This window comes from Podarcis raffonei, chromosome 11 (assembly GCF_027172205.1).
Source record: "Podarcis raffonei isolate rPodRaf1 chromosome 11, rPodRaf1.pri, whole genome shotgun sequence".
Lineage (NCBI taxonomy): Eukaryota > Metazoa > Chordata > Lepidosauria > Squamata > Lacertidae > Podarcis > Podarcis raffonei.
In genome coordinates, this window is record NC_070612.1 from 19,433,391 (window position 1) to 19,460,946 (window position 27,556).

At 45.6% G+C, this 27,556-nt stretch overlaps 2 protein-coding genes across 3 annotated transcripts; both read left to right on the top strand.

Moving 5' to 3' along the window:
• Positions 1–6,940: 6,940 nt before the first annotated feature.
• RIMOC1 (RAB7A interacting MON1-CCZ1 complex subunit 1) lies at positions 6,941–17,160 on the top strand. 2 transcript variants are annotated; one of them, XR_008332705.1, is made up of 7 exons: positions 6,941–7,295; positions 9,251–9,357; positions 12,158–12,304; positions 13,438–13,569; positions 14,293–14,407; positions 15,095–15,557; positions 15,604–17,160. XR_008332705.1 is itself a non-coding variant. In XM_053408160.1 (6 exons), the coding sequence occupies exons 1-6, from the start codon at positions 6,956–6,958 to the stop codon at positions 15,379–15,381; spliced, it is 1,128 nt and encodes a 375-aa protein (XP_053264135.1). In that variant the 5' UTR covers positions 6,941–6,955; the 3' UTR covers positions 15,382–17,160. The 2 variants fall into 2 exon arrangements, 1 of the variants encoding a protein (XP_053264135.1); XM_053408160.1 differs by having other exon boundaries at positions 15,095–17,160.
• Positions 17,161–17,928: 768 nt separating this feature from the next.
• Positions 17,929–26,533, top strand: LOC128423234 (F-box only protein 4-like). Its single transcript, XM_053408159.1, has 7 exons — positions 17,929–18,470; positions 20,622–20,857; positions 21,291–21,511; positions 22,890–22,962; positions 23,430–23,599; positions 23,832–24,010; positions 25,354–26,533. The coding sequence occupies exons 1-7, from the start codon at positions 18,291–18,293 to the stop codon at positions 25,441–25,443; spliced, it is 1,149 nt and encodes a 382-aa protein (XP_053264134.1). The 5' UTR covers positions 17,929–18,290; the 3' UTR covers positions 25,444–26,533.
• The last annotated feature ends 1,023 nt before the right edge of the window (positions 26,534–27,556 follow it).

Here is a 27,556-nt window from a genome sequence, read left to right on the forward strand (position 1 = left end):
CTTCTAGAAATTTTAATTATATTTCTAATTTTTAATGATTATTGTCATATCAACTATATTCCTTTGCTTTTCTGTTAGGATCATATAACGTTTAAGATGATAAGATCCAGCTAGACATAGGCGTCCTTTTACTTGTACCTCTGTGGTTTCTTGAGGGACACGGGTGGCGCTGTGGGTTAAACCACAGAGCCTAGGACTTGCCAATCAGAAGGTTGGCTGTTCGAATTCCCGCGACGGGATGAGCTCCCGTTGCTCGGTCCCAGCTCCTGCTAACCTAGCAGTTCGAAAGTGCAAGTAGATAAATAGGTACCGCTCCGGCAGGAAGGTAAACAGCATTTCCATGCGCTGCTCTGGTTCGCCATAAGCAGCTTAGTCATGCTGGCCACATGACCTGGAAGCTGTACGCCGGCTCCCTCGGCCAGTAAAGCGAGATGAGCGCCACAACCCCAGAGTTGGCCACGACTGGACCTAACGGTCAGGGGTCCCTTTACCTTTACTATGGTTTCTTAATCAGTTGAGAATGCTTCCTTCCTACTTAACAACCATCTCATAAGGTATGTGCCTCTTAAGGTTTACTTTGATGCAAGTCCCCTGTATGTTCAAAGGGCCTTACTCTCTAGTAATACGTTTAAAACTTCAGCCTCAATAAAAAACAACCAAACACCTTAAACACTATTAGTCAATAAATTGTGACATCAGTTTCAGTTTGTCAGATTTGTGTTTACTGGCTGAAATTCATTCTCATTCATTTAATTTTCAAGAGCAGATATACCAGAATGTCCCGTTCTGCAATGTGAATGTTACTAGCACTGGTTGTAAAATGGGGTCAGGGGGTCAGCTCAAATTAATAGCATGTCTACCTCTAATCCCAAAAGCAAACCAACAGTGTGGCTTTTGAAAGGGGGTTATAAAGTGAAACTTCTTTTAGACCCAAGTGAAGGCCAGCCTAGGACTACAACTCCCATCAGCCTCAGACAGCACATCTCTGTGCATAGCATCTGGAGGAACCTAAATTGGGGAAGGCTAAGCAGACAACACTGGGCAGATTGTAGTAGGCTAAGTAGACAAATAGCCTGAGCATCTTATAAGGCAACTTCCTGTGTCCTTTTTAAAAGAATTGGATTACACTGTGGACTAACATCATGCATGTAGTAAATCTGGAATAAAAAGTATGGCTTTGTAGGCACATTGTGGGACGTGGAATCCTTTAAAAAAATGTAATATAATCTTTTGGTACAGCAAATGTCAACATTTTAATCAACTCTGATTGATACAGGTTACATTTATTCACGTTTGCTGCATCTCTGTGTTGAGCTTTTTCTGATTAGCAGATGCTATTCAACCTGCTGCAAGATCTGCTACTTAAAACTCACTTCTGAAACACTTCATTATATCAAAATTGCACGTGTGCCACAATATAGCATTCATCTAAGTTTCTTATGATAACTTTGAGTATCCATTCAGGTATACAAAACACCTTATTTGGCAGTTACTTTCAAACCACCTCACATAGTGTGCATTTCATGTGCTCTATTCATGCATAAGTAATCCAGTGCAGAATGAAAAAGCAACAAAGGCTGCCTCTAGATGAGCTGTTTATTGAGCATTCATCCACATTTGCTGGCCCAAGGCTATGCAAAGGTTAGACTGTGAGTTTTACTGTGCATTTGTTCCCATTTGTTTGTGTGGAAGTCATATGACAGCAGAGTATTTTTCTGCTTCAGAAATGTGTGAAGCACAATGGCTTAGAGCAGGTACACTGTCCTTCAGAGCCTGGGGGGGCTGGACTATATTTTGGGGAGGAGAATGAACAAATTCCTATGCCCCGCAAATAACCCAGAGATGCATTTTAAATAAAAGGACATATTCTACTCATGTAAAAACACACTGATTCCCGGACCGTCCGTGGGCCGGATCCGGTCCCCAGGCCTTAGTTTGCCTACCCATTTTTTAATTTAGAGGATCTCAGAATGCCAGATTCTAAGCTCATTAAGGTTATGGAAGACAATCAGGGTTGTCTGAAATTGGTGCGGTCAGAGAAGGTAAATACACGTACTAAGCACATAGACCTAAAATGTTATACAATAAGAGATTTGAGCCAGAATGGGTTTATTGAAATGCAGTATCGTCCAACAATGGAAATGACAGCTGATATTTTAGCAAAGCCTTTGTTGAAATGAAAGAAAGTTTTGAGAAGTTATGGCTAAACTAAATTTTATTAATTCAAATTAGGCACAGTGAAAAGATTGTAACATTTGTGACATTTATTAGGATGTCTGGCATCAGGTGGGCAGGGCTTATGTGTTGTGCTCTGGAATCAGCCCCTCCTTTCGGGTATTCGGTTAAGTCCAAATGCCAACTGCCAACTGCCATTCTTGCCTCATGATGCTGTTTTAGTTTCTTTCAGATAGTATGTTATGTTACAATTTTCTTTATTATTAAAGTTTTGTTTGACATATACAGTACTTGTAGTGAACAAATTGCTAAAAGAAACATTGTTGAAAGAAAAGAAACTCTGCTGAAGAATGGTGGAATATCCTAAACTGGGTGGGGGGATATTCCCAGACTCACCAGCATGCCCATCCAAAGTGTCACTGAGGCTAGCTGTGGCTGGCTCTCCAGTGACGTGGTGGCTTGGGTGCCCTGCAGGTCCTGCGCTGCCTGAAAAAGCAGTGTGAGGCTGCCGCCTCCCCCTCAGCTGCCCTCCGGGTGGAGGGTGCCTGGGAGGGATGCAGCAGCTTGGGCACAAGCCTCACGGACACAGCTGCAGCAGCACACAATCCTGAGGTCTGTGAACCACGCAGTGTCTCTGAGGAAGGCATCAGGGTGGCACCTTTCACCATCATGATGGCTGTGCTAATTTGCATCTGTGCCACTTGCCTTTTGGGGTTTTTTTGCCCTCCATTACCTGCATGAAATGAACGAGTGGTGCAGCCAGGGGCTGGAAAGCAGAAGCATGAAATTCTTTAGAAGGTGAGAAGAACCTGCTTGTCTTCCTACCTACCCAGGGGCCTAGCATGGGGGGGGAGGGGGCCATTGCTCTGGGCTGTTTTTCCTTGGGGGGGGTGCATCAAGGCACCCTGCCCCGTTGTGAGTTGGAGGGTGCATGGGAGGGATATAGTGGCTCGGGCGCTGCCCCCCCCAACTGCTTTTGCAGCCAGCACAGGGCCTGCAGGGCACCTGAGCCGCTGTGTCCCTCCCAGGCACCCTTCTGCTGGAGGCCAGCTGAGGGGGAGGTGGCAGGCAGATGCCAGCCACTAGGGCTCTCTATGCCACTGCCTTAGGGGCCCAGGGCATCTTTGTCTACTCCAGAAGATCAGCCAATGGGCGTTCTGGAGAACCTTGGGCTGGTGAACTCACAATGGGGGCCATGCATGGACAGGGAAATTCCAGAACGCCTTCAGTTGGCTTTGGAGTCAGCTGCCACCTGGCTGAGTTCATGGCTGCTCCAAGTGCACTTTGGGACTTAGTACAATACGCTGCCAAGCTGGCTGATCCTGAGGGTCTCATGAGCCGCCATGACCGTATCCTGAGAGTGTCACTGAGTTATTTGAAAGGGGAGGGGAATCTGTCTTCCTATCCACCTACCTACCCATCCCACCCCATTTATCTTCATCTCTTCCTCCAAAGACGGCAAACGTACTTCTCCTCCTCTCCATCGTATCCCCCACAACAACCCTGTGAGGTAGGTACAGCTGAGAGGAAGTGACTGGCCCCCAAGGTCACAACCTCTATTTCAGTGTTAAAAATGGTGTCCAGGTGGATTTTTAAAATTCGGCAAAGCATGCAGTTGTTTGGTTTGGTTTTGTATGGCCGCTGTCGGCAACCAACTCTCACAAGCCTTGGGCACGCAGGGCATCGCTGCTGCAGCTTGGGTGGTGCCATTTCTTCTTCTTTCTCAGCTGCTTTATTCTGGGACTAAGAGGGATCCTAGCAAATAATAATAATTTATTATTTGTACCCCGCCCATCTGGCTGGGTTTCCCCAGCCACTCTGGGCGGCTTCCAACAAAGATTAAAAATACATTAAAATGCCGCACATTAAAAACTTCCCTGAGCAGGGAAAAGGGGGAGGGGTCCCGCAAAAGGCAGGTCAGGTCATCGTGGAGAGTTAGCCATCTGGTTTCCAGGATACAGGCCTTGAAATCTGACACACGGGTAAAGGCAGTGGCCAACAAAGGCTCATATAGTCAAAGCTATGGTTTTCCCAGTAGTGATGGAAGTGAGAGCTGGACCATAAAGAAGGCTGATCGCCGAAGAATTGATGCTTTTGAATTATGGTGCTGGAGGAGACTCTTGAGAATCTCTTTTTTTTAATAAATTTTTTATTGGTTTTTCAACATATAATATAAAACAATACAAAAAACAAACACTAACAAACAAACATATAAACCTGTATAATTTCATAAGTTTTTTCCATGTACCCAATTTCAGCGACTTCCCCATGCCTCCCTTTTCTGCATCTCTATTTCAAATTTTTTCAGCAACCCCTGGTCTGAATTACTTATTAACTCCTTTCTTTAACCCTTTTTCTTTCTTCTTGTCCAATCATTTATCGCTGCAAATCTGCTTTACCTAAACCATGACATTTTAACACTCCATAATCTTACAAGAGTTTTTAAGATAAAGTTTAAATTTCTTCCAATCTTCCTCCACCGTCTCCTTCCCTTGGTCACGGATTCTGCTCGTCATCTCTGCCAGTCCCATATAGTCGATCACCTTCGTCTGCCACTCTTCCAGTGTGGGTAGTTCTTGTGTCTTCCAATACTTTGCTAATAACACTCTTGCTGCTGTTGTAGCATACATAAAGAACATCCTATCTTTCTTTGACACCAATTGGCCTACCATGCCCAGGAGAAAAGCCTCTGGTTTTTTATGGAATGTACACTTAAGTACCTTCTTAATTTCATTATATATCGTTTCCCAGAAGACTTTAATCCTTGGGCACGTCCACCAAAGGTGATAGAAAGTGCCTTCAGTTTCATTACATTTCCAGCATTTGTTATTGGGCAAATGATAAATTTTTGCAAGCTTGACTGGGGTCATGTACCACCTATAAATCATTTTCATAATATTCTCTCTTAAGGCATTACATGCCGTAAATTTTATACCGGTGGTCAAGACTCTTGAGAATCTCATGGACTGCAAGAAGATCAAACCTCTCCATTCTGAAGGAAATCAGCCCTGAGTGCTCACTGGAAGGACAGATCCTGAAGCTGAGGCTCCAAGACTTTGGCCACCTCATGAGACGAGAAGACTCCCTGGAAAAGACCCTGATGTTGGGAAAGATGGAGGGCACAAGGAGAAGGGGACGATAGAGGACGAGATGGTTGGATAGTGTTCTCGAAGCTACCAGCATGAGTTTGACTAAACTGCGGGAGGCAGTGGAAGACAGAAGTGCCTGGCGTGCTCTGGTCCACGGGGTCACAAAGAGTCGGACACGACTAAACGACTAAACAACAACAAACCCAGGGCGACGACAAAGCTGGCAATGCCGTGGGCCTCCTACGTCGGTAGCCTCGCAGCTCATGGGGACGCCAGTCACCCTTGCAGCCAGCGCAAATATAATGTTCTGCCGCCGGCACAGATCAGATCAGACACGCGGAGCAGGAGGAGAACAGAGGCAGCGGGAGCCGGCGGGGTGGCTGCTGCTGTGGTAGCACCGGCGACATCCCTTGCCCGCTCGCCCTAGCTTTGCCTTCCTCAGCGCCCGGGCTGGCCTGGGACAAGGCCCCGCCGGGCCTCCTTTCCCTCGCCCTGACAGGACGTAGCGAGCGGGGCAGAGGGCGCCCGAAAGGCCGACGAGAGTAAACCCCGCCTGCTAACGACAGGAAAGTGACGGTTGCTGAGCGGAGGGAGGGGCAGCGTTCCGTGCGTGGCTTTGAATTCAAAGTCAATTCAAAGCGGCGCGAGGGCGGGCAGGCGGGGCGGGGCAGGGCTGCTCTTCCCTTGCCCTACGGTGGCTCTTTTGGGACATACTGCGCAACGGCGGAGCGCGCCCCGCATCCCCCCGTGACTCCGCCTCTAGATTCGTGGCCAAGCGCCGCGTAGTCTTGGGTTAGCGCGCGCGTTGCAGAAGCCAAATCCCCACGATGGGCGATGCAGTTGCGGCCGCGTGGAAGTTCCAGAAGTCGTGGTGTAATAAAAATACGGTTCCCACCCCCTGCTCCAAAATGCAAATAAAATCCCCTAGAAATTTTAATGGTTATGTTTTTACTTTTGATGATTATTGCCCTATCAACTCTTGCTTTCCTGTGAGGGTCATTTAATCGATGAAGACGGTAAGACACAGGTAGAAATACTGTACACGTCCTTTACTTGTCCCTATTTGGTTTCTTAATCAGTCGAGAATGCTTCCTTCTACTTAACCACCACCGCATAAGGTAGGCTGAAAAATAATCAAAATTATAGATGGGGCCTTTGGAGGCAGAGGTAATGGGTGGCTTAAGCTAGTTTATATCCAAGATAGCTTTGGTTTATGGTTCTTCTAAACAGCTCCTCTGAAAGAAGAGAGGAGGAAATACAGTATTTATCTTCATCATTAATCTAGCCTTATCTGTGTCTGTAACAAGAAGTCCTCAATGGGGTGGTGCGTACATCTGACTGAACTCAAGCATCTTCAAGAAACCGAAGGGGGGCGGGAATTAAGTGCTGTTCATTTTATATATTTAGGCTGTGAACGTCATTCCCCCATTTTGAAAGAGCGTTCAAGTTTGTTTTTCTTACTTCCAAACTCAAAAGATCAAAAAACAAACAGGACCCTGTCCTGGCGCCAGAGCTGATGGGTGCAAATGGGCTGCTGACTTTACAACAACTCCCCCCCCCCAAAAAAGGCGGTATAGTCCTTTTAGACCTACAGTCAGGTCACCTTTCAAACCGATCTTGTAAAGGAAAAGAGACAAACGCTCCACTGTGAATTAAATCCGGACCAAGATCTGCAGTATCGATGGCTGGGGATGTGCGCGTGCGCGTCCCAAAACCCGGAAGTGGCCTCAGCGGTTTTAAAACCCAGGAATCCAGGCAAGTTGACCACCTCTATACTTTTCCCATCTCTCGCGGCTACAAAGCCTCCGCGGCGCGATCCTCCACCTCCTTCTCTGGGCTGGAGCATATCACGTGACGAGGAAAAGAAAGAAAGAGGCGTGGTCTGCGTAGCAGCTGCCAGTCCGGACCTGGGAGGCGAGCTCCGCGCGTTCCAGATGGCCGGGGCAGGTTTCGCTGCCGAGCTGCGGCTGCGGCTTGCGGCGCTCAAAGGAAGGCTGCAGCGCTCGAGCCAAAGCGAAGAAGCCGCCGAGGGTAAGAGCGGGGTGGTTAAAACTGCGAAACCCGCTGCGGGGAAGAAGCGCTTCCTGTTTGCATTGAGCCTCCCACTCTCCCTTTTAAGCTTAATTGGGCGGTCCTTGGTTTTAGGGTATGTTTTTTCTTAATTAAAAACCTCCCATTTCTTGGGTTTTTTCGCCGCCGACAGCATTTGTGGGGTATGTGCCCAGTGCCGGATTTACGTATAAGCTAAGCAAGCTATAGCTTAGGGCCCCACTCTCTTGGGGGCCTGCAAAAAAAGGTAAAAAACTGGGTGTACATTTCCAAAATATAAGAAAAAACACACAAATAAAATAAAACCTAGATACAGCAACAGTGTTTTGTGTTGTGTAGGTTCCTATGATGTAAGTAATGGGCCCCGCCTGCTAGCCTGCTCCCTAAAATATCACTAGTTTGCTCATTTCTGTATATAGGGTTGGGATGCGGGTGGCACTGTGGGTTAAACCACAGAGCCTAGGACTTGCCGATCAGAAGGTCGGCGGTTCGAATCCCCGCAACGGGGTGAGTGCCTGTTGCTAAGGTCCCAGCTCCTGCCAGCCTAGCAGTTCAAAAGCACAAAGTGCAAGTAGATAAATAGGTACCGCTCTGGCGGGAAGGTAAACGGCGTTTCTGTGTGCTGCTCTGGCTCGCCAGAAGCGTCTTAGTCATGCTGGCCACATGATCTGGAAGCTGCACGCCAGCTCCCTCGGCCAATAAAGCGAGATGAGCACCGCAACCCGAATCGGTCACAACTGGACCTAATGGTCAGGGTTCCCTTTACCTTTATATATAGGGTGTCCAACCATCTCGTCCTCTGTCGTCCCCTTCTCCTTGTGCCCTCCGTCTTTCCCAACATCAGGGTCTTTTCCAGGGAGTCTTCTCTTCTCATGAGGTGGCCAAAGTATTGGAGCCTCAGCTTCACGATCTGTCCTTCCAGTGAGACTCAGGGCTGATTTCCTTAAGAATGAATAGGTTTGATCTTCTTGCAGTCCATGGGACTCTGAAGTGTCTCCTCCAGCACCATAATTCAAAAGCATCAATTCTTTGGCGATCAGCCTTCTTTATGGTCCAGCTCTCACTTCCATACATCACTACTGGGAAAACCATAGCTTTTAACTATACGGACCTTTATTGCACTGGTTGCATGGCAACGTGCAAATGGCTTTAGATACCTATTAGATCCATTAATTACCATATAGTATATATTCAACACAAAAAGCAGCGACAAATTGTTGCTGACAAAGGACAGCTGGACATATAAAGTGCCCTGCTACCTTCAGTAGCTTACGACCTCATCAAACCTGTATATGCCCATGGAGGTGCAACCAGAAGCAAGGCCGTCTCCTCAGATTAGATGTCTAGGTCTGCATAGGATTGCAAACGTAAGGACGTAGGAAACTGCCTGATCCACACCATGGGCACATATGGTTTGTTGTTGCCAACACTGGCTGGCAGCGGCTCTCCGATGGATTCAGTCGAAGGCACCTAACTGGATGAAGCTGAGGCCTTGGCATGCAAAGGAGGTGCTCTGCCACTGAGAGCAGCTGCCTTCTCCTGGATTTGTAAAGGGTTTCTCATTCATTATCTATGTTGTGATGGTTTTGGGGTTGGGGTTCTGTATCACAGTTGAGCCCCTTCTAATTTCTTGGGGGTCATGGATACAGAAAGGGTTAAAAAATCGAATGGATTGTTGTACTAGCCAGGCAAGTTTTTTGTGGCACCTTTGTAGCTCAGTATGAGACTGTTGCTTCGATCCCCACATTGGGGACTCTGGGCCGCATGGAAACTTTTGCACCCCTGTGGTTCAGGATTGGGTCGTGCAGAAGCTTTTGCATGAACCACTAATGTTTTACAGGTTCTGAATACTGTAATATCTCAATGATGTTTGTGGGGGAAATACTGTCTTATATGGATTGTGTTTTGATAAGGTCTTTGTCTCTTTTCATCAACAGATCCCTTCTTAATGCAAGCTTCTGCTACACTGGAAAACTTGACGGACCTTTGTAACCAACCTGGAGAAAATGGCACACTTTCCAAACTCTTGCAACTTTATACGCAGGTACTGTGCAGTGATGAATTTTCGGCTCTTTAGGCTGCAATTTTAAGCATGCTTGGACAATAGGATTCATAATATGTGAACTGTAATATGGTTTCTACTGGCGAATAAGAGAATTTCCCAGTGAAAGTCAATATGAAATAAATGCTTGTTTGTGGTTAAACTGGAATGGGGTTAAGGTTAATAGCACTGTGAATACATCTTAGAGTTTTATGTTTAAAGGAACAGACAGGGCAGTCCATGAACTAGTTTATGGGTGTGATATAAATATTATTTTTATTTATTTATTTATTTATTTACCCTATTTTGTATGTATAAACTGAGGTGCTGTTGTCAAATTTCAGTGACACAAATAAAAAACTAGCTTAATGGTGATTAAGATGAGCTTACGTTTGTGATTCCATTGACTTAGTAAATTTGCTTAAATGCAGTTTTCTGCCTTGATCTTTCTGTGGCTTAAACTGTAGAGCAGTTATATATTCTAGTTACTGTTACTGTTTAATTTTCTAATTTTATTTTAAAGAAATTAAGAGGGCTTGATATGGTCAGTGCTTTTTTTCGGGGGACGGACGGACGCATACCCCTAAACATTTTGTGAATCTTTGTACTTTTGTCCATTTACTGTATTTATTTTTCCCGATTTGAACTATAAAAATGGTGATTTTCTTGAGTCAAAAAGAGAGTACCCCTAAACATTTTTTTAAAGAAAAAAAGCACTGGATACGGTTATGTTAGGTTTCCAAGGGGTTGCTCGAGAGCAAGCAGACAAGTACCTCCCTGCTCGGCTGTGAAGCCTTGCTTTTGATGCAAAATAAACTTTATCTGTCCGGAGCGCCACTCTCCCGTGGCTAACTTATTCACAGGCAGAATCTGTGAGTGGGCTGGGCTTAAACTTTCCCCAGCAAAGTAATTTCTTGACGCCCAGTCTGCACCTCCCCTCTCTGCACGAAACCTTACTGCGCAAGGAGGGCGTGGGTAACAGTGGACCTCTCCCCTCCCCGCTTTGCCTGGGCAAGGTGTCCTGGCAATGCCTCGTCTCCTCCGAACCCTGCAGCTCCTCTCCACTCCCCCGCCGAGGAGGAGCTGCTTTCCACAATCTTTGGGGGCTCTCTCTGTAATCCATCCGGCTTTTCCTCTCTCCCTCCTGAACCGATGGCAGTTCCCTGACAGGTTATATAGCCATAACATGATAACTTCTGACCTTCAATGTTCTTAGATTTGCTCAGACTGCTTGCCCCAGATATAAGTGAGATGACTTAAGACAGTGGTTGATAAACACAGCAATACTTGCTAGCACAAATTCTTGCCAGCGTAGAGCAGGCACATAGGAAACTGCCTTATCAGGCTTTTATTGATAAAGTCAAGCTTTGCCCACTCCGATTGGAGCAACATTACAAGGTCTTTCTTACCACCTAGAACCTAATCCCTTTTTTACTGGAAATGCCAAAGACTGAAGCTGAGACCTTCTGCTTGTAAAACATGTCTTATACCACTGAAGTTGACCCCTTCCAGAACAGCCTTAAAACTGAGGTGCTGAGCTGATTCATTGCATCAGTATATTTGTCAAGGCAGAGAATAATAGCAGACCTATTATGCTAATATCCACCACAGGATGCTTAATTTTCAAATTCTGAGGTTACAGAGAAGATATTGGTGACCTGGAAGTGTTGAAGGTAAATGTGGTCTTCCAATGATCAGTGATGCATGTTCCGCCCCCCCCCCCCGCTAACATGCTATCCTGATCTTCGGAAAGGGATTACAGGATACAGCAATGAAAATACTTGTACAGGTTGAATCCAGCCCAGTGCTGGCATTAGCAAATCCATCCTTTGCACTGTGGTTTGTAAACTTCTGGTTTAAAAATCCTTGCAGTCTGGTCAGGGGAGAGGGGGGAGTGTAAAAGGGACTTGCTTTCAATCCCCTTCTTAGAAAGTTGCCTTAACATGGTACCGTATTTTTCGCTCTATAGGACGCACTTTTCCCCCCTCCAAAAATTAAGGGGAAATGTGTGTGCGTCCTATAGAGCGAATGCAGGCTGCGCGGCTAAGCCCAAAGCCAGAACAGGGAGACGGAGCGCTGCGCAGCCCTCCATCTCGCTGTTCTAGCTTGGGGTTAGCTGCGCAAAACAAACCCCCCTGCCCTGCGGAGGCTCCAATGGATGTCCCCGAAGCCAGAACAGTGAGACGGAGCACTGCGCAGCGCTCCGTCTCACTGTTCTAGCTTGGGGATGGCTGCACAAAGCCTCTGCAGGGCAGCGGGGTGAAGGCACCCTGCTGCTCTGCAGAGGCTTCGAAGGCTGCGCTCCGGGGGCTTCAGGCAGCTATCCACAAGCCTTCGGAGCGCAGCAGGAGTTCCCGCTGCGCTCCAAAGGCTTGCGGATAGCTGCCTGAAGCCTGGAGAGCGAGATGGGTCGGTGCACACTCTTGCTCTCCAGGCTTCACTTCGCTGGAGAGGCGCTGCACAGTTTTCCCTCTCTGCGCAGCGCCCCTTCAGCGAAGCGAGAGGAGAAATGGAAGGGGCTCCGTTTCTCCTACTGCTTCACTGAAGGGGTGCTGAGCAGAGAGGGGGAGAATTTTTTCCCCCTGTTCTCCCCCTCCTATGGTCCGGTGAGTCCTATGGTCCGGTGCGTCCTATAGAGCGAAAAATACGGTGCTTTGTTTAGTCGTTTAGTCGTGTCCGACTCTTCGTGACCTACTATTAACATAGTACTACTCAGAGCTTACTTGGACAAGGTGAACGGTCAACTAGGAAGGACGGAACAGGTTGCAGATTGTGGTGCTGATATTATTCCACCTTTTCCAAGGCCGTCCTGGATATCACATATTTTGAGGAGAACCAGCTTGTCGATGAAGACTTTCCAGAGGAGTCCTCTTTGCAGAAAGTTGAGGATCTAATCAACGCACTTTCAGAGCCAGAGATCATGATCGATGAAAGCGGTACATCTCAAGAAGTGAGTACCAAGTGTTAAGTCTCATTTGCCTGTATTTCTTTAAATTTCATGTAACACACAAAAACAACCTCTAAGCCTTCTTACCTTCAGTGTCTCTGCTCAGATTGTATTCCCATTTTCTTTGTTTTGAATTTTTCAGCCTATAGCATCCAGTGGTATTATCAGCAATAAGTACTGACTTGACACCCGGTGGTTGTGTTGAACTGTGTTAACTTTTATTTAGCGAAATTCACTGTTGTCAGGCCTGAAGCCAGAATTTTTGTTTTGGTGGTGGTGTCCCTAAGATGTGAGAGGATAATGCAATACAGTGGCCTGCATCTAAATAAAGGCAACATAACCTAATTTAAAGTTTTATGGTGCTATTTAGCTAAGTTTTATTCTGAGTAATTTCCTGCTGAAATTAATGAAACTCACCTGGTTATGTTCATGAATTTCAGTGGCTCTACTCTGAGTAAAACTTAGTTAAATACCACCCATTGAGTTGCCTTAAGATTGAATTTTAATAAAAGAAAATGAAATTATACATTTAAAAATAAGCACCTGTTGCTTATAATTTTACCTCAGTGCATTTCTACTCATTAGCTAGATTACTGGAAGGCAGTGTGACACAAATCCTATGCATGTTTCATGCAGAAGTAAGTTTCATTGTAGTAAGATTTGCTCAAGGACACATTGGATTGCACCCATTCTGATAGAACCCTGCCTGCCTGTTTTATTTCGCCACAGTAAAAGAGGAGTCTGTAACCCAAAGTGTTTGTAACCTGAGGTGTTTGAATATAATGGAGATAATGCAATGAGGGAAGCCCAGGGGGGAAATAAATTGAGACAGGCTTTGCGTGTGGAAGAGTTTTAGTTATGCACCCAGTCAGCTCTGTTCAATATATGTAGTTCTACAAACAGTTGGGTTTCCTGTGTCTTGTGAATCTGAATCCCCGAGAGTGTGGATACAGCATACAAATCTGATTTGTTTCATGCCTTTTGGAGACATTCATATTAAAAGATATGAAACACTATTTTTTAAAAAAACCTCAAACTCATTCCACCAACTCATTTCCAAATATGCTATGTTTGCCCTTTTTATTCAAGGTTTAGGCATCTTAATGTGGATATCTGATTTATTTATTCATTTCCAGCCACTCGCAGTGCTTGGTGTAGAACTGCTGGAATGTCTTTACTGGAGGAGAGGAGCCTTACTCTACATGTTTTGCCACACGGTGAAAGGAAGGAAGGAGGGGTTGATGAATAAGACCGATTTGTTCAAAAAGGTAAATCCCTTTCTGCTTAAAAAGTTGTTGTTGGCACCCATCTGTTTTGAGACAACGGCGGAGAGAGCAAGGTTTTGCCTTCAGTCCTGCCCAGCAGAGCAGCAGGACTGCGGATACAGCCATGGCTACAACAGTCCATCATGCTTTGTTGCTGCCCAGCCAGGGTTAGGATTGCTCTGTCAGTTGACGTCGTGCAAACTTGGTAAATAAAGCCCAGCATGTTTAGGATTGCATAGATCCTGCCAATCTTCGTCCAGATTTAATTTACAATTTAATGTTTGTCTCTTTTCCTTAGTATACGAGAGAGGTTTGAAAGGTTACCTGACTTAGGTAAAGGACTGTACCTCAATGGTAGACCCCGTATTTTGTATTCAGAAGGTCCAGGTTCAATCTTTGCCATTGACAGGAGTCTTGCCCAGCCCTGAGACACCAGACAGCTACTGCCAATCAGTGTAGATAATTCTGCGCTGTAAAGTCCAGTCGCCTGGCTCAGTATTAAAGCAACAGCTTGTGTTTGCCTTCTTTAGGAGTTGTGTAAATTAAGCGGTTCTTTTGCACCCGACGGCTCTCATGCCATGACTGAGTCCTGTTTGTCATATTTAGTACTGTTTTTTCAGCTTTGTGACTAGAAGAAGCGGGCGGGCGGGGGACATTTTTTCAGAATGTGGAAATGATGTTTGAGACTAAATACATAAAATACAGTGCTTATATTTTCTCCTTCAGTTTCTTAATGAAGGAATCCAGTACTTGGTGAAGATGCTTGAGTTCAGATGTTCTGATCACCCCATTGAGGACTTTGTGTTTCAAGACACAGACACGGCTAGATTAATACATGAAGGTAAATATTCCGTATGGTGCTTTTTGGGTCTACTTTTCTTTTAGAGGGGTTGTTTTAAAGAACCACAAATCAAAGATAATCTTGGATATAAACTGTCTTAAGCCACCCATTATCTTTCCCTCCATAGGCCCCATCTATAATTTTGATTATTTTTTGCCTACCTTAGGAGGTGGTTGGTTAAGTAGGAAGAAAGCATTCTCAACTGATTGAGAAACCAAATAGGAACAAGTAAAGGATATATATTACTACCTGCCTTATCTTCTACATTAAATGATCCTAACAGGAAAGCAAAAGAACACAGTTGATGCGACAATAAGCTTATTTTTGTTTCTTTTATCACAGTCTAAAAAAGTATCACCCTTGAGTAAGTTGTGAGATTTTTGTCAATGGACCTCTTACACCCACACTTGAGCCCAGATCAGGCACAATGCTAAACCATGGTTTACTGTTCCATGCATGGGCCGCTGGCTTGCACACTCCACTTTCCACAAGAACTACATTGGTATCCCAGTTGGAATAAGCCACCTGTGACCAGTATCTTGGGAAATTTATGCTGCACACTACAGAACTTGTGAAGAGGGACAGAATAATTCAACTAAATGCTGACTTTTGTTTTATTTATTTATATATATATATATATATATATATATCTCACCTTCAGCTGCTTCTCTTCCCTACCTTTGGCAGGCATATTTAGCGACACCCACCTGCTGGCTATGATGTACTGTGGAGAAATGTGCTACTGGGGACTGAAGTACTGCAGAGAAGTTAAGGAACGAAGTCGAAGCGTAGAGGCAGGATCGAGCAGGGAGCAACCCGGAAGCTCACAGAGCGAAGTTCTGGACCATCGAGAGACGGGAGAGAAAGTGCTCCTGAAATACATAACTGTGTGCGAAGGACCGTTGAGACTGCATGACTGGGATACCAAAAACGCAAAGCTCATACTGGACTATTTTAAGCAGTTTTCTGCCTAATTGACTTAAGGCCACTGAGAAATGGGGGACACACATTATTTTTCCTTTTAGAGGCTACATTCCCTTGCAAATAATCCATTGGGGACCACATGACACGGGTGGTTAGAGCACTGCTTTTTTTCCCTTCTCCCCACAAATTACTTTTTCCCCTTCCCCCAAATCTTCACTTAACCACGGTTGGCCTTGGAAGTTCTGAAGCGACAGGAATGTTTGTTGGGTTAGGTGCCAAGGATGCTTCCCCTACCTATTCCCAGTGTCTTGTCTGGCTCATTCTCCTTGCAGCAGCTTCGACTTTTGCTGGAGAAAATTGAGAGACAAGAAAACACCAGGGAGCTCGAAGGCCTGACCACAAAGAATGGCAACTAGAGCTTCCCAACTCTCCTCCCAGCAGCCATCGCTTTTGCTGAGCGGAATGAGGGAGGGACTGGGAAGCAGGGGGCTGGCTTGCAGCAGAGGAGATGGAGGGAGTTGCAGAGGAGGGGGTTGGGGCCTAGCTGGAGGCACCTGAGGCCAGGTAGAAAGGTGTTGTGGGCTGGGGTTGGCAGAGAGGCTGGCAGTTCCTTGTCCCTGATTTAAGCGGATGGTGTGCCCAGAAAACTGGGGGCAACCTTGTATAGCTCCTTGCAAACCTGAAGGTGTAATTTGTGCCTTTAAACAAATACACAACATTTCAGAGCATATCTTGACTTAATTTCTGTACTGTTTACGAAACTGCCGTACAAGTTACTTTACAGTAATCCTTCTGAAGCTGCTCCAGTTGCCGACAGAGTATAGGTCTCCAGGTAGAGTTTCAGGTAAACCTAAGTTGTTGGCATCCGTCTAGAGACAATGGAGTGCGCTGGGGCGGGGAGTGAATTCAAACTGCTGTGTTAGCAGCACCAAAGAAAGGTGTTCTGGTTAAAATCCATATAATTTAGCTTTGCTTGGTACATAAAACACATGCGAAATTGCGTAGAAATAACTAAAAATGATTACCAAGTAGCTGCAGTTATATATTATTATTGCTGTTATTAATAATTATTATTATTTTACCCATTGAAAATACCTAAGACTTTGGAGGAAACCCAGTTTGGCATCAGCCCCATGGACAGAGATAAGCAGCACACAAGGATACAAAATAAAAATTAGATGACATTTCCATGTTTGCAGGAGTTATAGGGTTGCTACCACATCTGGAGTCACTTCAGTGTTGCTGAATTTCTGCTCCCCAGCAGAGAAGTGAAAACTGCAGCAATGTCTCAGTGAAGTGCTCTTTTTCTGGGTGTCTGCCTTTTCTAGAATATTTCCTTCTCCCAGCCACTCAGCATCATGTGGCCACTGAATGCGCTCAGTCCTTGTTGGGCTGCTCTGGCGATGTTTTGTGCTTTGACAACCCTTTTTGTATTTTGCTGCCTGTTCATACTTTCCTCTTCTACGTGGATTAGGTGGAAGAGAACAGAATAACCTTCCCATTTAATGCTTATTCATTAACATGGTTTAATTCCCACCTTGGAACTGTTGCATGCTGCAGGGCAGGGCTAACAATAAATATATGCTTGCATCCTACACCAGGTTTTTAGAGGGCCTAATTGACATGGGAGGGACAATTTGGGATGACAGCAGGGCAGACAGCTCCTCCTCGAAAATCACTGTCTTCCACTTGCAACATTTAGGCTTTTTAAAAAAGGTTGGTGTGCAATGGAAGCTTTTTATTTATTTTTTAAGTTTGTATAAATAAAAATGTATCATTGCAAAAGAAAACCCAACTAAAAACATTTCAATAAATTGAAAACAATGTAAGGTTGTACATTGTCATTGTACTTACTGTATTATTCCAGTATACCAGGAACACTCCTTTCTCCATTAATTTAGTGGGCCAGTTTGCATTCTCCTATAGTAGGTTAATTTAGCCATTGTCACAAGAGACAAGACCTTTTTGAGCCATTCAAAAACAATAGAAGCTCTTTTTCCAGGTCTTTTTTTTTTCAATTGTAATTTTTGTAGTCATAATTAGGTCAGATAGCACTTCTGTATCATTTTGACACAATGTTCAAATCCAAGTCTGCTGGTTCTTTTTAAAGATGGAGAGAGGCAAAAAATGGAAGGGGGAAAAGTAGGGAGGATGGGATGGGTTAACGTGTTTGAAACAGATGGGAGATAATGAATGGAATAGATTTGTGGAAGTGTTGGTGACTCCTGCCATGTCATAGAATACTGTAGAGTTTGAAGGGAGGACAAGGGTGAACCAGTCCAACCCCCTGCAATGAATTTTCTGCCCAACGTGGAGCTTGAAACCACATTCCCGAGACTTGAGTCTCATGCTCTGCCGATTGAGCTAACTCCTTTCTCGCAACTTTAAGCCATTGGTTCGTGTCCTACCCTTTGGAGCAGCAGAAAACGAAGCTTGCTCCATGTCCACTGTAGCCAACCAGCGGATGTTACTGACTACAACTCCCATCACCCTTGACCACTATTCATGCGTACTTTGGAGCGTATTTTTATTGCACCACGACTTCTGGAACTTCCACGCGGCTGCGAATGCTTAATAGGCGGGGGTTTGGCTTTTTGCAATGCTCGCGCGCTAACCCAGGACTATGTGGCGCGGGCCACGAATCCGGAGCAGCAGCGCGCAGTTGCCAGCAGGACTGGAGGGGAGGTGGCCCGAGTGCCTCCCACGCCTCCGGAACAAACCGGAGGTGGAATCCCGGTGGGGGGCGCGGCTTCTTCGCCAGACTTTACTTGCGCGCAAGCAGCGGCCGCCGGGAGCTACCGCGCGCTTCGCCTTTGCGCGGACGCCGCTTTCCTCCTCCTGAGACCCACCTCCAGGTGGGATCCGGGCTCCGACGCCAAGGGGCGCAGGATCCCAGCTGCTGCAGGGCCAGGGGTACTGAATCGTAGCTAAGTAAGAGACGGGGAGGGTTGCCGGAGCGATGGCGCAGGGCGGCGGGGAGTGGCAGAGCTTGGAGACGCTCCTGCGAAGCAGCCTGCGCGTCCTGCGCGGTAAGTGGGGGCAGCAGGAGCCGGGGAGGCTCCCGAAGAGCGACGATCGCGCTGGGGAAGAGGAGGAGGAGAAGCAGAGGACGACGCCCAGCGCCTTGGAGGCCCTGCCGGTAAGCGCGCCGCCGCCCCGAGCCCTCCTGGCGCATCCCAGCGAGGCGAACGGCGAGTGTTGCCGAAAGTTCCCCGTCGGAGCTTCCTGTTCGCTCGGCTTCCCATTGGTCCCTTCACGGCCCCGCCCCTTTGACGCCTGGCACTTGCACTTTCCAATTTTTATTTTACTTTAATATTATAAAGATCTGTGGTGCTAAATGTTTAGGTTTAGTGAATATTAGGATTTAAGTAAAATTTCTGTGTTCTAACTGGGATATGTTATAAGACAGTCTCTATGTATTAGAAAGGGAGTTATGCAAGGAGGTTGAGGAGTTTATGTGTAATGACTGTATCTTGAGAATGTCATCAAGATCCATGTTTATTGGAATCTGTAGACTTATGAGCATCAACAATTAGCATGTGAAGAGGTAAAGGTAAAGGGACCCCTGACCATTAGGTCCAGTCGTGACCGACTCTGGGGTTGCAACGCTCATCTCGCTTTATTGGCCGAGGGAGCCGGCGTACAGCTTCTGGGTCATGTGGCCAGCATGACTAAGCCACTTCTGGCGAACCAGAGCACCGCATGGAAACGCTATTTACCTTCCCGCCGGAGTGGTACCTATTTATCTACTTGCACTTTGACGTACTTCCGAACTGCTAGGTTGGCAGGAGCAGGGACCGAGCAACGGGAGCTCACCCCATCACGGGGATTCGAACCGCAGACCTTCTGATCGGCAAGTCTTAGGCTCTGTGGTTTAACCCACAGCGCCACCCGCGTACCCAGAGTAAACCTGGGTAAATGTCCTAAGTGTGTACCAGTCTTTAATCCCAGTCAATCTACCGGTGCTGATGAAGTAAGGGGAACCCCTTTGTTAGGTGACACCTGGCGGGAGAGAGATTAACCATTAGTACTTCAAAGCACCAAAAGAGTTGGCCATTAGAATGCAACTGAATAAAGGAGGCTTAGTTGTTAGGAACAGCAGAATTAGGATAAATGCCTTGGACTCCATGGCTTGGGGAACAAGCCCCTCTTGAAATGACCATGCTGTAAGATCTGGACTCCCTCCATGCACACTTGAAGGTGTAAACAGGTGAATAAAGCATATTTCTCAAAGCTACGACAGTCTCGGTTATGACTTCAATTCTCCAAAGGAACACAGACCCTGAGTGAGTGCCTGGAACCCCCTGGAATCATGCAGAGAGTGGGAGTGGCACCCAACTTTTCTAACAATATTTTGCTGCGTGCCATTCCAGTCTTTGAGGGCTGTGAGACTCCGGGGGTCCCAGTGCCTTTTCAACCAGGGTCTGTGTTTCCTTTTGGGAATGTGGCACAGCTGAGATTGCGGTGTCCTTATGATATCGGGTTTATATACAACCTGAGCCTACGATAGAGGAGTTTGCAGAACAAAAGGGTCTCGTTTTCCCCATAACCACAGCCTTGGATTGCAGCAAAAATCTTCTGTGGGTTTTCTTCTTCCCTTTCCAGACTGCAGCTTTTTCCTCTAGGTCGAATCACAGTGAAAGGTGCTCTCAAACTCAGGATTTTGTTCTTATCTGAGAGCTGGAGGAGGGGCCCCACCCATTTGGCATCTTGCATAGAGACCCCTTTCCTTTGCTCTCTTAATGGTCCATCACCCAGGCGATTACTTGGCTTGATGTGCTTTTCACACTTGCTGGACCCAAGCATTAAATGTCTGGCACCCTGTTTAGCACCACTAGCCTTGATTAAATTCTAATACTTGCTGGATCCAGTGATTAAAGATGTCTGGCTGTTTTGAGACATTATTAGGTAGATCAGGGACTTATTTGTATATATTATTATGCCATTATTATTTTTATGTGGAGGTCCATTGCTGGGCAGATTCACACCATACATTTAAAGCATATGACTTCCCCCAAAGAATCTTGGTAACTCCGGTTTGTTCAGGGTGCTGGGAGTTATAGCTCTGTAAGGGGAAAACTACCATTCCCAAGATTCTTTCAGAGAATTCATGGGTTCTATATGCATGGTGTAGATCTGCCTGGTTCTGATAGCATATATTTTGCAGTAAACCTTGTTTTTAAAATATGCATTCTTATATATGTGAAGAGGAAATTTTGTCAGGGACTACTGTTAAGTTTTTATGTTTCCTAAATGATTTATGAATAAATATTTAAATTTTATTTTCCAGATAGATGTGAAATTATACATTATGTCCTTCCTCACACCCAAAGATCTGAGTAATTTGGGAAGCACCAACCACTACTGGAAGCTAACAATCCAGGATCCCCTGCTATGGCGTTATTTTCTCATCCGCGATCTTCCTTCCTGTCATTCTATTGATTGGGAGTCAGTCCCTGATGCAAACATATTTAATAAATCCATTTTTGAACTTCATAATATTGCCTCATGTGACTACATGGCTGCGTAAGTATCCTCTAAAATTCCATATAGGTAATGTACGTCTTTATAGGCATATGAAGGATTGTGCTGAATGCCTCCATTATATATATATATATATATATACACAAAAAAAGGAAAAGGATTTATGATAGCATAAATTAATGGACTACTCTTCAGTAATAAGTAATTTAAAGGTACAATTTCATGCTAAAGCCTGATTCTAAAATTACTCCTCTTTTTGTAAACATTCTTTAACTCTTGGCATCAATTATATACTTGCCCATTCGTATATCATTAAAATCTGTTGGGGTCTCTGAGTTCTCAGCACTGAGCATTTTCGTGTGTTTCTTGTGTGGGGCCCTTCAACTCATGCTGAGTCTTGCCTTACTCCTCCTAAGATTTGGAAATCAGTTTTCATTATTATGGGGTGGGTTGTTGCTTTTTAATTTTTACACAGGTACAAGAAGTGTTACTCCAGGCGTAAAAGATGTCCGAAAGCCAGCCGGCCCTATTACGGATCCGTCACTTCCTTTCTACAGTCGTTGATCACGCAGGCAGAGCCTCGCTTTGCAATGTTTGGGCCTGGCTTAGAAAACCTGGACGACTCTTTGGTGCACAGAATGATGGCGAGCCCACATATTTTGCCGCTGGCCGGTAGACCTTCTAGACAAATGCACGGTAACGTCGTTTTCTTTTCTTTTAAGCAAGCAAACGAAAATGGCCACGGTGAACATTTGAAGCCTTCTTATACTGTGTGGGATGTTTTCTGACCCTGCTACAGAACGTGGTTCAGCTGGAGGCAGAGTGGGACCAGCCCTACCGTTAGGCAGAGAGAGGCAGAGGCTTCAGGTGGCAAATGCTGGTGGGGAGGTAGTGATCGGAGGTTTGTGTGTGTGTTTTATGCAGCCTGCCCCCTGTAGACCCCAAGCTACCCTTTGAAAAAGTATGATTCAGCTGATGGCCCAGTGGGTTGTCTTGCTGTCTCAGGGAGCGTCATGTCTTGGGCCGGTCTGACGGAAGGTGCCAGGTATTGTGCCTTGTCACTGACCCATTGTCTCTCCTAAAGCATGCTGGCCAGGTTGGTGGTTCTGTGAATTAATGGAGGACTAAGATTTGACAAGGGGACGCGGGTGGTGCTGTGGGTTAAACCACAGAGTCTAGGACTTGCCGATCAGAAGGCTGGCAGTTCGAATCCCCGCAACGGGGTGAGCTCCTGTTGCTCCGTCCCTGCTCCTGCCAACCTAGCAGTTCGGAAGCACATCAAAGTGCAAGTAGATAAATAGGTACTGCTCCAGCGGGAAGGTGAACGGTGTTTCCATGCGCTGCTCTCGTTCGCCAGAAGCGGCTTAGTCATGCTGGCCACATGACCCAGAAGCTGTACGCCAGCTCCCTCGGCCAGTAAAGCAAGATGAGCGCCGCAACCCCAGAGTCGGCCACGACTGGACTTAACTGGATTTGACAGGACCAAGCAGTAGAGGATCAAGTTGGCCTATTTGTCCACATGCCCAAAGCCAAGGTTGGTCAAGTTATTTCGGCACCTGAATTGGAAAATTCACACAAGCCCTTCTGTCCCTCTCTGAAGCAGAGCCTAAATAATTTATTGCACAATTTAAAAACAAAACAAAAAAACCCACACTGTTGTCTGTGACACTTAAAACAGCAGCTGCTTCAGTTTGCCTAGTATCAGTGCCAATCTATTATATCTGGGGAATTTAAAGCTCATGCTTTCAAATGACACACTAGGCTGTCTCTGAGGGAACCGGGCAGAGGGCCTTCTTGGTAGTGGAATACCCTCCCTTCAGATGTCGAGGAAATAACCATACAACTTTTAGAATACATCTGAAGGCAGCCCTGTATGGGGCCATTTTTAATGTTTGATGTTTTATTATGCTTTTATACTTATTGGAAGCTGCCTGACCAGAGTGCAACCCAGTCAGATGGACAGGATTCAAATAATAAAATTATTATTATTATTATTATTCATATATGATCTTCTGAAAACCTACCAGCTCTCAAATTATTTGCCTTTCATTTCTTCTTTCTTTGTTTCAAACAGGGATAGGATCAGGGGTCACATTTCGTTCGAATGGCCAGAAATTCACCATTCTGACATTGTATACAAAAACTAGGTAAGTTGTTATCCAAGGTGCTGTTTTTCGCTTGCTTGCTTTTTTCTTCTCGAGTAACGGTATTCCAACAGGGATAGGATTGTCCCAAAAGAATAAAATTCTAGATTCTATCATCGTCTAGATTCACACAGGAATTTTCAAACACTAATTGGATTGTCTCAAGAGGAGAGCAAGCCCATTTCAAGAAGTGCTTATTCTTTGCAAGTTTATTCCAAGGAAACCTTTGGCCACAATCTGGGATATGGACTCATTTGCTCTGTTTACTCAGCAGGAATGTGGAAACTTGGATCCCCAAGAGCCAGAGTAGACCTGTGAATTGTTCGTCTGCTTGAACTGCCTAGATGTGTACAAAAGACTACACTGTTCTTTCTTAAGGCACTAGTCCTTAGCAAGTTCAGTTCTGCGTAGTTCCTCCCTTCCTTCGTGCATAGTATCTGAAGAAACTGGTTTCTCTCCTCTCTTTCCAGCAAGGAAAGACTCAGAGCGAAGGAAGAGGACACTGATCCTGTCAACAAGATGTTCTCTACGGAGTCCAGTGTTGATGGGAAAACGCATTACAATCTGATCGAGCCCGTTAAAAACATGTGCAGACAAATTGATGGGTTCATCTATGCTGCAGATGCCGAGGTTGATAAAAGTAAGGAGCTTTGCTCTGTGTGGGTCAAAAAGGAATAATTATATTATACCACCCAATCTGTTGGGGGATCTGTTGTATTCTGTATAGTTAGTTGTGTGTATATGCTTTATACCAATGAAAACCTTTACAAACTAAATAAACGTAAGGGCTTCTGAATGATGCCAACATAGCTTTTAGGGTACAGCTGGCAGAGGGTGGCAAAGCCTTTATCTTCCTCATTCTCTTTTTGCAGGAAACAACCGTCAACTTGAATTTGACTGGCTGGCAGCAATGCTTGACCCAGTCCTTGGCCCTACAGATAGGCCACTGCTTGTCCTGTCCTGCGTTTCCTGTGCTGAGATCGAAAGGATTCCTTGTGTTTACATGGCACATCAGCTGCAGCTGAACCTGCTTGGCCCGCGGCCATGGATGGTAGCATTTATTATTATTATTTTGCTATTGTTTGTTTTGTTTAAGTGTCTGCCCCAGCCTGCATTCCACTTTTGGAATTATGAAACAGATTGACAATAGGTTCTGGTGTAAATTGGGGCTGCCAATCTATTCTCAGTTATATGGGAGTAATCCCTGTTAAACCCAATGTGACTGACTTCTGAGTAGATCTGTACAGAATTTAACTGTAGGTTACAGAACTGGCCTGTACCTAGGATGGCTTTTTTTTTAAACAAAGGATTACAGTGGTATCTTCGGTTACAGACGCTTCAGGTTACATACACTTCAGGTTACAGACTCCGCTAACCCAGAAATAGTACCTCGGGTTAAGAATTTTGCTTCAGGATGAGAACAGAAATTGTGCAGTGGCGGCGCAGCGGCAGCAGGAGGCCCCATTAGCTAAAGTGGTACCCCAGGTTAAGAATGGACCTCCAGAATGAATTAAGTTCTTAACCTGAGGTACCACTGTACAGTCGTATCTTGGATTCTGAACACCCTGGAACTCGGACGTTTTGGCTCCTGAATGCCGCAACCCCGGAAGTGAGTGTTCTGGTTTGCAAACGTTCTTTTGGAACCCAAATGTCCGACAGGGCTTCCGCAGCGTCTACTTGGCTGCAGGAGCTTCCTGCAGCCAATCAGAAGCCATGCTTTGTTTTCTGAACGTTTTTAAAAGTCGCACGGTCTTCTGGAACGGATTCCATTCGATTTCCAAGGTACGGCTGTATGTCTATAGCAGCCTGTAGGCCAGACTTAGTCCACAAGGGCATTTTCCCTGCACTGTGCTCACCTGCTCACATGTCATATGTGATACCAGGTGTGGGACAGGCAGAGATGCAGCTGCCGATTGGCAGTCTTAAGGTACATCGTGAGTTGTTCATTGCCAAGGGAAAGCAGGCTTTAGCTGGTGACTGGTGGAGCCAATGCCTGCCAGATAAATGGTGTAAAACAGTTCACCCCACAGGAAGTTCGCTCACAAAGGTAATGCCTGCAGAAAGCAGGCCAGTGTGGTGTAGTGGTTAAGAGCGGTGGCCTCGTAATCTGGTGAACCGGGTTCGCTTCCCTGCTTCTCCACATGCAGCTGCTGGGTGACCTTGGGCTAGTCACACTTCTTTGAAATCTCTCAGCCCCACTCACCTCACATAGTGTTTGTTGTGGGGGAGGAAGGGAAAGGAGAATATTAGCCGCTTTGAGACTCCTTCGGGTAGTGATACAGCGGGATATCAAATCCAAACTCTTGTTTCAGCTCCATGCCGATCAAGCTGAAACCTCAAGCACCTTAGCTTTGTGTAAGATACTGACATTTGCTTCTTTCTTGGCTTTTACAGGTTCAGGATATTGAAGTTTCCACGTTGGGTGGACTGGTAGATGGAATTCAGTGGCTACTGGAAGAAACCGAATGTAAAAATGCCCAGTAAATCAGGCATGCTTACAAATTCCAGTGTGATTTAAAAGAAAAGAAAACAAATGCCTTATTTACAAGCAAGACTTGAGGTGGGCACAATTTCTCCCTAATTTGACACGAGCTGAGAAGAGGTTTTTGTGCATAACACGGACCAACATTGCCCTAAACCTGTTGCTATTTAAAATGCAGACTGGATAATACAGAAAAGGGAGGGATTATACCTTGGGGGGGGCATTGGCATAGTGGTGGCGCTCCTCTTATGCTAGTGCCCCTCCCCATTGGCAAGTTTATCCAGTAGTAAATCTCCTCTGAGAGGTGCCAGGCTGCTGCCATTTAAATTTCCCACAATGACTTCAATGTAACATTGCTTTGGGGCAGCACGAGAGAATTACGATGGTAGGCACTCAATCCTGAGCACCAGATTTATTTATTTAAAAAGTAAGGTGGGGGACGGGGACTGGCAGCTGCCCAAAGATGCCATGTGGTGATGCCAGGCTTGCTGGATTCTAGTTGTGTTAGGCTGTTGATGGTGCTGACAGTATCCAATGCAAGTTGGAATGTCAAGCTTTTAATCAGGTAATTCTGGACCATAATGCACACGTTTAGTGGAATCTCTGCAATAGACGGGTAACTGATGGACATTTCTTGGAGTGGAGAATATGAATGACCATTTTATCAAGTGCACATAAGAGAAAAGTTGGCCATGTGCCCCCACCCAAGTTTATTGTTAATGCCCAACATGTTTCCGAAAATGATTTTCCTTCAGGGGTCAATGTAAAACCCATACAAAAACTTTCTTTCTTTCTTTCTCTCGCTCTCTCTCTCTTACCGTATGTCTCAGAAAACCACTTAAAACATCTTAACAAAGAAACTTGCTCTGGTCAAATTCATTGGGAACAATCAATCAAACCTTACCTCTTGTTCTCTAACTCACACCTGCAAAACAGAAAACCGTTGCTGGTATAAACCAAACACAATAACTTGAAATACAATGCAATGTCTTTCTGAACCCAGTTCTTCTGGAAACTACAAATATTGCTTTCTCAGGAGGAAAAAGGGGGTTGGGATTGGTGAAAGAGAACAAATAAAACGATATCACAGCACTTTCTATTTACTCTTTTTGTTGGAACCTTGCAGGAAGAAAAAAATACTATGGAAGTTTTCTCCTTGGTCATATGAAGCTATGAGGTTGAATGCCCTACTAAATGTTCGCTTATACAGAGGGGGTATTTTGAAGGTCATTGAGTTTGGCCGACTGTAGAAAAGATTTTCATTTTACAAACACATTCAATCGCATACACATTACTGCATGCCCACTTGGGGCAAGGAGAATTTCACCATATCTTTAGGTGGATAAAGTTCTTCATGTGTGCCTACTGTTTCTCACAGTGATGTGTGTTTACTGTGATAAGTTGCCAGTTGTTAAATGAAAACCAGAACAAGGGAGGCGTGGCACTGGATACAAGAAAACAAAGGAGAAGAACTCAAAATGGACCTCCAAAAGTTAGCTGTAGTTAATAATTCTGCCTGCAGCAGTGGCAGGAGAGCATCGCCATCGTGGCCAGCAGTGATCAATAACCTTATCCTCCATGAATTTGTCTAAACCAGGGTTTCCCAAACTTAGGTCACCAGCTGTTTTTTTAGATTATAACTCCCATCATCCCTACCCAGCAGGAGCAGCGGTTGGGGATGATGGGAATTGTAGTCCCAAAACAGCGGGAGACTCAAGTTTGGGAAACCTTGGTCTTAACCTTTTTTTAAAGACATGCTGGCCATGTTTTGGTATTGTGTATTTGGTATCCCCAAGTTTTGGTATTGTGAAAGAGGAAGAACAACCTTTCTCCATCCATTTTCTTCCTCCACGCCGTGTGTGCCCACTCTTACTTGCTTTTCCTATTAACTGAAGGTAAAGGGACCCCTGACCATTAGGCCCAGTCGTGGCCGACTCTGGGGTTGCGGCTCTCATCTCGCTTTATTGGCCGAGGGAGCCAGCGTACAGCTTCCGGGTCATGTGGCCAGCATGACTAAGCCGCTTCTGGCAAACCAGAGCAGCGCACGATAACGCCGTTTACCTTCCCGCCGGAGCAGTACCTATTTATCTGCTAGCATTTTGACGTGCTTTCAAA

Bases quoted from the DNA above. Each gene is read 5' to 3' on its own strand.
- RIMOC1 (XM_053408160.1), top strand. From the start codon at position 6,956: ATGTGCGCGTGCGCGTCCCAAAACCCGGAAGTGGCCTCAGCGGTTTTA. The intron at 7,296-9,250 runs GTAAGAGCGGGG...TTTCATCAACAG, and splicing joins AAGCGAAGAAGCCGCCGAGG to ATCCCTTCTTAATGCAAGCT. The intron at 13,570-14,292 runs GTAAATCCCTTT...TTTCTCCTTCAG, and splicing joins AGACCGATTTGTTCAAAAAG to TTTCTTAATGAAGGAATCCA.
- LOC128423234 (XM_053408159.1), top strand. From the start codon at position 18,291: ATGGCGCAGGGCGGCGGGGAGTGGCAGAGCTTGGAGACGCTCCTGCGA. The intron at 18,471-20,621 runs GTAAGCGCGCCG...TTTATTTTCCAG, and splicing joins GCGCCTTGGAGGCCCTGCCG to ATAGATGTGAAATTATACAT. The intron at 20,858-21,290 runs GTAAGTATCCTC...ATTTTTACACAG, and splicing joins TCATGTGACTACATGGCTGC to GTACAAGAAGTGTTACTCCA.